The 9,574-nt window shown below is 38.8% G+C and overlaps 1 protein-coding gene across 1 annotated transcript; it reads left to right on the top strand.

Annotated features, from left to right (window-relative positions):
* The first annotated feature begins 4,853 nt into the window (after positions 1-4,853).
* On the top strand, positions 4,854-7,110 carry klf1 (Kruppel like factor 1 (erythroid)). Its single transcript, XM_030782327.1, has 3 exons — positions 4,854-5,125; positions 5,891-6,776; positions 6,886-7,110. Exons 1-3 carry the CDS (start codon positions 5,051-5,053, stop codon positions 7,059-7,061), a joined length of 1,137 nt encoding a protein of 378 aa, XP_030638187.1. The 5' UTR covers positions 4,854-5,050; the 3' UTR covers positions 7,062-7,110.
* Positions 7,111-9,574: the final 2,464 nt, after the last annotated feature.

Here is a 9,574-nt window from a genome sequence, read left to right as displayed (position 1 = left end):
TTTTTTTAGAGGTGGTACACAGTGTAAAAACTTTGAGAACCACTGGATTAGAGCATCCAGCTGTAGTTGGTTTGTGATGTTGGTAATGATTTTGCCTCATTGCTTGTGGAGGTCTTTCGCCCCCTAGAGGAAACTCCATTTCCAGTGATGGAGTGGTACTGGGTGATGGTGGGCTTAAGATTAAGAAATGTGTTTCAGAAAATTTTCAGCCATTTTTCAGTGGTTTCAGTGGATTTTTCAGAAGTTTTCACAGAACAGTTTCCCGAGATGCCTGTCTCTTATTGTTTAATAGAGCTCAAACAGCACATTAATGAACAGTCTGTTTGATCTCGCAGCGTGTCATTGTGAGGTTAAAAAACCAGTAAGGGTTGAGTATCCCTTGGAATGCAGTATTTGAAGGGACACTGAGCCTGTAAACTTAAAGAGAGGATACTGAAAATTAGTTACTGGAGAGTTTGTTAGATAGTGTAAAGATAGCTAGATAGTGAGAGGACAAAAGAGGGAAAAACATCACTTTAAACTAAGACAACCACAGCAATATCTTTTGAGAACAGCTGTGAATCTAAAGTAACTACCGAGTACAAAGAATATATGAAGGTGCAATTCAGTATGCAGAAGGCCAACGAGCACAACTGCAGCTCTCTCTCTCTCTCTCTCTCTCTCTCTCTGTGCGTGCGTGCGTGTTCTTCTGGAAGAGAAGAGTCAGGAAGGCCGAGCTGTCTAAAAGCCCTGCGCTCAGGCTGAGGAACACTCGCCTGTTAGGAAACACCTGTTGACGTGGGTCTGCCGTAGTGAAACTAAAATATCCCGAAAATGGACTACTAAAAGCGCATCTTATAAGATTCTTCGCCCCGTGCGTTCTTATCGTGTTGTATAAAGGTGGACAATCCGGTGAAAATATTGCTTCATTACCAAGGTTGGAATTGAAATAAAAACGAATATAGGCTACCAGTCACAAAGGTGAAACGAAATGGTTGCCACATTGAGATCAGTTGCTCACGCTCACCCTCCTGTCCACTCACATTTATCGACATGAATCCCAAATGGTATGATTGTATGAAAATAATTGTTAAATTTATGCAAAATAGGCATGACATGTGAGGCCTACAAATCTACAGCTGAACCTATCATCATTCTTAAGTTTGAAACATGTGCATTAAAAAAATCACCTGGCTAAAAACGTCGCATATTCTCTATCCCCGGTCATGTTGATCGTTCGTTTTCGTGATAGGCTTAATTGTACGCCGCTTTAAATGTTGGTGCCGCAAGGAATTGTGGGACAGCATTAACTCCTTTCCTTTCGTATAGGATGGTCCAGTATACCCTATGCTAAAGGAGGTAAGAAAGGAAGCATTGAAGCACCTTTCCGTAACATCTAGGCAATTCGACCAGCTCTTATCGTGGCTGCCACTTAGATACTTCCGGGTCATTTCACTCAGTTAGGAACCTTCCTAAGCAAAAAACAAAACAAAAAAAAAACAAACAAGTATCCGACCGCACCCCTGAAATTGGTCCCCAGGAGTCAGCGGCTGCCCACTGCTAGCTTGTAGAGTGTGTGTGTGCTCACTGGTGTTGGAATGGGTTAAATGCAGAGGCTGCAATTCACTGTTCACTGCTCTATATGTGTGACAAATAAAGTACTTCTACCTCTACTTCTTCCACTTCTACATAAGTGGTGGTAGTAGTGATAATACTAATAGTAAGCTGACACTAAGATAATGAAATTATTTCAGTAGTTACAAATTAAGATGCTTAATAGTAAAAAAAAAATCAAAATATTTCTTCAAAATTTGCTTTTAAAACTCAAAGGTACCAAATATCTCAAAACAAGGTACAAAAACAGTTGTGAGGACGTGTTTTTTATTCAGTTCACAAAGCCTTAACCTTTAGATCTTTATGCCTCATGCAGTCCTTTTGCTGCCTTTGTCAAAATGCGAACAGTGACATTCAATGTCACGAGAATCTTCCTATTGTGTCAGAATTCTACAAGTAAGATAACTGCTGCAACAACAAAGATAACAGAGGGAGACATTGAAAGTTTTTCATTTTTCATGTGTTTGCCTCCATTTCCAGCATTAGTAGAGATGAAATACTGATTGTCTGTGAGTCTCTGAAGGACAGATTTACCAAGCGTTTTTTTTTTTTTTTCTTTTACACTACAGCGTTCTTACCTTAACGAAATGTTCAAGATGTTAATATCCATGTCCTTGTAACTAGGTTTCATGGGATTAAAACTACAACAGTGGGGGGAAAAAATGTGGTCTGCAGTACTCCATTTGTGTCCAGTTGTGGAAGATGATTGTTTGAATCTTACAACTCAGCTATGACAGGCAGTAGAACGCATTAAATCCTCAATGATAAAGTTGTTTTACAGTGAGAACACATTGGTGGAAAAGAGATGGTAAGCCTCTTCTGTAAATGCCACTAAAGGCTCTCTCTGTGAGAGTTGCTACTGTGTAACGCAGCACAAAAAAAAAAGAAAAAGAAGACCTGTTGCTAGATGGCACAGGATTTGAATACTCAATTTAGACTTTGTTTGAGGCTTCTTAATCCAAAAACCAATTGAATGGATGTACAGCTGGATCAACAGTCAACAGCACAATAACAACAACAACAACAACAACAACATCAAAAACACTTGCGCATCTCACAGTTTTGACAAGAAAGAAGGTTATTAAGCTTGCTGCTGAAATGTAAACACTTCTTTATTTGCCTAACAGTAGTCCTCAAACAATTTCAAGGAGGAAGCACCTTTGAAGAGATGAATCAAAAGATCTTGTCATACTTGCAATAGTTTACATTCAGTTTCAGGTCTTAGACTTGCATTGGCTTGCTTTTCTTGAACAACGTTAAGAGTCCAGCGACAATGGTGACAATTTAGAATCTTCTGGAGATGTATCCTGTTTTGCACAGAACATGCCCTAATAGCTAGAGAGGAATTGTCCCTGTTCAAAGAGAAGAGTGTCTCCATTCTAAACCAGTCGTGTGGAAAATGTATAGTTCAGTACTACTCACGTCCTAAGCAGGATGCGAGAGAAAGTTTAAAATGAACAATGCGTTGGTGAATCACTCTGTGAGATGAAAGACAATACAAACATCAGCAAAATTTCTGCTGAGGAACAATTAAGCTGAAAGTATAAATTCTTACTCTTTGTGTCCTGGTACTGTCCCTTAACATAACCCTGAGCACAGATATGAAACATGCATGTAAGTAGATCTTACTAATAACTGATGACTTCAGGCAGTTATTGTTTATCTTGCCTTGGAACATGAGAGAAAAATAACAGAAGAGACCAATGTTTTTTTTACATAAACTTTAGAAGCTGAAGAATAGTCAGCAGTTGTGTCAGAAAAGAATGACATGTCAAGATGAACCTTTCAAGAACAAGCTATGCCCCGCCACTAAAAACGTTTTTGAATGAAGAACTTTTTCAAATATTTTAATGAATCCTCGACCCATCACTTCGAGCTTACTGGATTCTATTCACAAGTCCTTTAACACTCAGTAAACATATAAATATGAGTTTCAGACATATACCACAGCTATTGCTGTGTTGTCCATCATGGGTAATACCACTTTGGATTGGCAAACTCCTCTTTGATCTTTTGAAATCCTTAAAACATAGGGCGAAGGTTAGGGTAAATGTTTAAGTTTGAAAAGGATCCATTTGTACGCTCCCCTATTAAAATGCTTTAGTATATAAGAGAATCAAAACTATATTCATGCCTGAGGATGACCAAGTATGCCTCTTCCCAAGCCACTGCATGTCAAATACCGTTTTTGCAAAACGTTAAGCAAAGGCATTGGTTCAAGCTACAAATGAGTCTTTCTATGGACAAGGCGACAGCTAGGTAACAGTAAAAATGGTTTTCTATTTGAAAACGTTACACTGTGAAAAGCCGTCTTTCCCGTGATGTGGGTCTTGAGACGAGTAGCGCGGTGAGCCTTTATCTGAAAGGAGGAGAGGCAGCATCAGGGACTGTCAGAAACCAGTTTCTTCATTATCTGGTTTGAGCCAGGGGCCAACTCGTCAGCCCAGCAGCACTGATAAACATGATCCAGCACCTAATCACCTACCGCTCACAGGTCTTCTCAGAAATGCACGTTCTCGTCACGAATGAGTGTCTGTGCGTGTGTGTGAGTGTGTGTGCGTGTGTGTGTGTGTGTGTGTGTGTGTGTGTGTGTGTGTGTGTGTGTGTGTGAGAGTGTGTGTGTGTGTGTGTGTGTGTACACACTGGCCTGCTGAAGTAGTTGAAAGTATCTTCAGCATATACTGAACCCTAAAGGGAAGTGTAGTTAGCACGAAACTCTTCTTCATGGAAATTAATTTATCATAACTGACAATGCCAGCCATTCTAGCGCTTTTGCAGACCATTTTAAATTTAATCGAAGATTCTATACATAATTTATTAAATGAATGTATTAAAAATGGACATCAGTTATACTTTCATCATTTATGTTATGCTCATCAAGAAAGTTGTGTTTGGTGTGCTTGTATCAAGGAGATTGTGTCCAGTCTCATCTCCTGTAAACTAATATTGCACACTTTATTTTTAAAAATAGTGTAAACATTTTCTCATTTCATATTTCTCTTAACTAATGATCAAACATCAGACATTCCTGATTTTGGTCATAGTCTTACAAAGTGAGCAATAGTTTTGGTTCAAATATAAAATAAGGAAATGCTTGGTCACTGCTCTGTGCTGCACTGGACAACGGTGTGTTTTGAGTAAAATTGTGTTAATACACACTTAAGTCCCACCCATTTCTTACAACGGTCTGAACACAGTGGTTCTTCAAGTCAAGCTCAGAAGTGAGACAGCTTTGAACTGTAAGACCATTGTGAGGAACAGCGACCTACAATTTCCTATTGAAATTTTTGTATTTTGAATTGAATTCAGGTAACACTAATAAGTGGGTTAGTATACAATTAGTATTATTATTATCATTGTACCTCGAAGGCAATTTTGGCAGCATTATTTGAGACCACAAATTTTTGGAGGATATAGTAGTTCTTGTTTTAATCTTCATTCAGGCAACTGGAAACGGATGGCTTTAACTCAAGCTGTGTTGCCTTCATTTAGTTCATTTTCAAACTTCTGCAACCCAGCTGACAACATGAAGGTATGATTATATATTTTTTTTGCTTTGCTGAAATAAACTGTAGACACTTCATCAGCTTTTTCTTTTTCTTTTTTCCTTTCATTTCTTTTTTTTTTTTTAGGTTTTCTGTGCCAATAATATCAACGAAGCGTATGAAAACGATAATGTTTTTCACAAGTAATCTATTTTTCACAAGCACTTGTCACAATAAATACATTGTGATGGCCTATAATTATTTGTATATATGTGACTGTGTCTGTGTCTGTGTGTGTGTGTGTGTATGTGTGTGTACATGCATGCGTATTTGAATATGTTTTTTGCTAGATTAATGCAAAGAATCCTGTATAGGCAGTTATAAATAGTCAAAACAACATTATATATTTTTTATGAATATAAAAAAAGTGCTGTAGTTATAAACATGCTTTTCTGTGTGTAAATTTTGCTTTGTCAAAATACAGGCCCTCCAACAAATAAATAACAAGTACTGTCACTTCAAAATATTGTTAGCTTATGAAATGGTCTATCAACTTTTCTTCTGAATGCCTGACCATGATAAGCCCTGCATGAGTTTAGTACAGCTGCTGATTAAGTAAAACCATGGCCTGTGGAAAAAACGATATTATTTTTGTTGTGTCATGTTTCCGTGTGTTCCCTATGACAGTAAATGGATGCAACTGCCATTTATCCACACTAGAATTTTTTTTTTTCTTTACAATTTTGCAATTTAGCTCTTAAATTCCAACATTTCATTAATGTTTTATGTTCACCTACACTGTGACTTGAAAGGTGTGGAAGTCTGAAGATGGCTCACTGGGTTTGGAACCACAAGACAAAAGGTCCCAGTTTGAAAGTCTCAATGCAGAATACCAGGAGTTTCCTCAACTTTTCAGAGAAGAATGCCTCGATCATGATAATGGAGTTAGCTGGGACATGGAGTTCTTGGTCTCCGGCTGGGATGCCTTGTCACCTGATCTGAACTCTACCCAGAACTACAATTCCCAGCGTCCACCACTGCAGGACCAAGCAGAATTGTATCAGGCTAACGTTCAGGAGGCCAGTGGACTGAGGGGACAGGCCAGGCTGGACAGACACCATGTGACCAATAACAATCTAATGATTGAGTTTCTGACACATGAGGAACCTTCCGGCTCTTCATTAACAGAGCTGTATAATGGAAGCTACAACGCAGAACAACAGGGAAAGCAATTCCCACCACAACCAAACACGGATCAGTTTGTCTTCTCTCATGGCACCAATATGAACAGAATGAATGAGAGAGGCAGTGTGGACTTGAGTAAGGCGAATTTTGGACACTTCTATCAGCAGCATGGTTCAATTATACCCTTTCCTGATTCCAAATTTCTCCAGACAGGAGTGGCCATGGAGACACCTACTGTCCCTTCTCATCACTACAATTTCATCCCAAATTACTCCCACCATAGGCTTTATCCCCAGCCAGTAGGCTATGTTCACAGCCAGGCAGCTGGTCTCATACCTTCACCACAAACCCAGCTCCCTGATTCAACAGCACCACCCACAGGCATGGAGGGGAAACGCGGTCGGAGACTAGTTACAAAGAAACGAGCTGCAGTGCATACCTGTGAATACCCTGGATGCCGCAAAACATACACCAAGAGTTCCCACCTGAAAGCGCACTTGCGCACACACACTGGTGAGAAGCAGACCTGATTATGGAGTAAAATCATTTTTATCTCTGCAGTGTTTATTGTGAATTGTAATTGACTAGCGTATCTTCCTCTCTCTCTTTTTTTTTTCTCCAGGAGAGAAGCCCTACCACTGCACTTGGGATGGCTGCGGCTGGAAGTTTGCCCGTTCGGACGAGCTGACGCGGCACTACCGCAAACACACAGGGCAAAAGCCGTATGAGTGTATGTTGTGCCAGCGAGCGTTCTCCCGCTCTGATCACCTAGCGCTCCACATGAAGAGACATGCCTGAGAGTGAGTTACGAGGAATAGGACACAAAACACACATGCACACACATGCTCATACTGCACTGACACACACACACACACCACATGTACATACACACAGACGCATACATACACGCACATACACACACAAACACACGCGCACACGCACACGCACACGCACACGCACATGGATGGCCCTTCTTTCCATTCTCTATTTTAAACAGCAGTTTAAAATAGAGACAGGATAGAAGAGATAGAACAGAGATTTGAAAGAGGAAAACAGCGATGGCATTGAATATTAAACCAATAATTGATTCATAGTTTAATTTCTCCAGTGCATAAATGATGAAAACCAAGGAAATGAATATATAAATAACACACTGCACTCGGAGCTCCCTGTAGCATGAGAAACGGTAAAAGCATAATTATGTGAAAGCATCACACCGCACCATTAGACCTGTGGAAAATGCCATCCAATCACATCTTCATATCAAATCTACCTTAGGCAGTGTGAAAAAGAGGTTAGAGCCCAAACCACCATTGCTGTAATGTTCCACCAAAGGACCAACAAGATGTGACGCTCATCTAGAGATGAATTTTTGTACGAATGCATTTAAAGCTCTTGATCCGTGCTGTTGTGATCTGTAAGTTATAAAGGGAATTACATAAATACTTAGAGGGATTCATACTGATAAGACAGAACTGACACGATGCCGTAAAAGAATGAATATGAAGCAAACTTTTTAAGCTATTTTTTTTTTTATTGAAACCAAATGATAATCAAAATCCACAGAAGACGCAGAATGAGAGGAATAAGCCAGTGTTTTTATTATTTAGATCTTTTTTTTATTATTATTTGCATGCTTTTATTCAATATTTATTATGTTTCTATAATCAGTTCTGTTCCACTGATCCAATTTAATATGGAGGGTTTGAAATTCTTCAGTGGGGATTTACTGATAATTGTCTGTTTTTGTTTTTGTTTTGTTTTTTTGTCTGTTTTGTGTATACTATTTATTCAGCAGAGATTATAAAAAGAAAAAGTACCATAGGGAAATGCAATGCTTTGGATATTCACCATGGTAGGCTAAATTGTGTTACTTTAATGTATTTAAAAACAAATGTTTGCTTGTATAATTTTTACTTTTTTTGCCAATATTTATAAAACTGATTTTGCCTCAGAAATACAGTGACTGTATTTGTATTATCCACACTGCTAGGACCATTTTATTTTTAACAGTAAACAAAAATTCAGCTTTGATTAAAAAAAAAAAAAAAAAAGCTGAAAGACAGAAAGTTAAAGCACTTTTGGATACAAATCTTTAATATCAAGCCTTTGACTGCTTCTCTGAGTTTATACTCATTTTAGAACCATACCTAATTAACCACAGAAATTCGTGAAATGTTTTGTATCGTTTTTCAATCACACTGGAAATATGACATCAGTTTGACGTCACAGGGCAGCCAGAGAAATTTTATCATTTTATTAAGCTTATTTCATTGCACAGTGCTACCACCATCGTTAAAACCCCAAAACAAAATACTCCACATAAGCGTCTTGGATCATAATATTTTCGTGAGCGTATTCCTTGATGTTCTGAATATTTGCGTTCATCAAAACCACATTGGACACGGGGCATTGGAAAATGCCATGGTAATTAATTAAAGTGCTATTTGACATTTCTGAAAGTACAAACACTACTTCAAAGAATGAGCAAGATGAGCTGTCAATAAGAAAAGAAAAGAAATGAAGAAACTGACGTTTCTCTGTGGAACACCGGTAACACGTATTTTATTTTTAGTACTATACACACATTCACCAGTAGATGGCCATGACACATAAGGCTGCACCCACCCACCCCACCCCACCCCCTCCCTAAAAAAAATCACCATTGAAGATTAAACACTACAGATTGTCTCATACCACACATTTATGCTTCTCCTGAATACTGCACATGTAACCTGTTTAACATTTTCCTGTAGGGTGTCAGGTAACACAGGACACTGTGCATATGCTGTGGTGTCATTTTGCATTTTGATTGCGTAACCTGTGAAAGTCGCAGTTTAAGAGGAGTTGGGTTTGCTGAGTGCTACTCCACCACCGTTGTGTACGAAGAGTATTCTAGCAACTCAGACCCGAAAACCTCATTTTCAGAGTGGAGATTGAGGAATGATGGGTGATGTTGAAACAAAGCGGTTTTCATAAGATTTCAGCTTCCGACTCAGTATCATTTAGCTCCACACGATTCTTTTGAATAAAGAAACAGACAGATATTCACAGGCATAAGAACAAAAAGCAACAAACTGGAGGAACTGGAGGAGTAATACTGCTTTTTTTTTCCATTCAAGTTATTTCTTAAAGATGAGCTGACCGTCTCATCGATTTAAGTGCTTCGTAAATCCTTACGGATTGCCTAAACACACACACACAGAACTATCACTCAGCCACATAAAAGAAGCACTTCTTTATCTGTGAATGAAAAGAAAACACATTTCATCTGTGATAAATTCAGGCTGGTCCCTCTTCATCCCAATATC

Source organism: Chanos chanos, chromosome 8 (genome assembly GCF_902362185.1).
Source record: "Chanos chanos chromosome 8, fChaCha1.1, whole genome shotgun sequence".
Lineage (NCBI taxonomy): Eukaryota > Metazoa > Chordata > Actinopteri > Gonorynchiformes > Chanidae > Chanos > Chanos chanos.
This window is presented reverse-complemented; position numbering and strand designations above follow the sequence as displayed.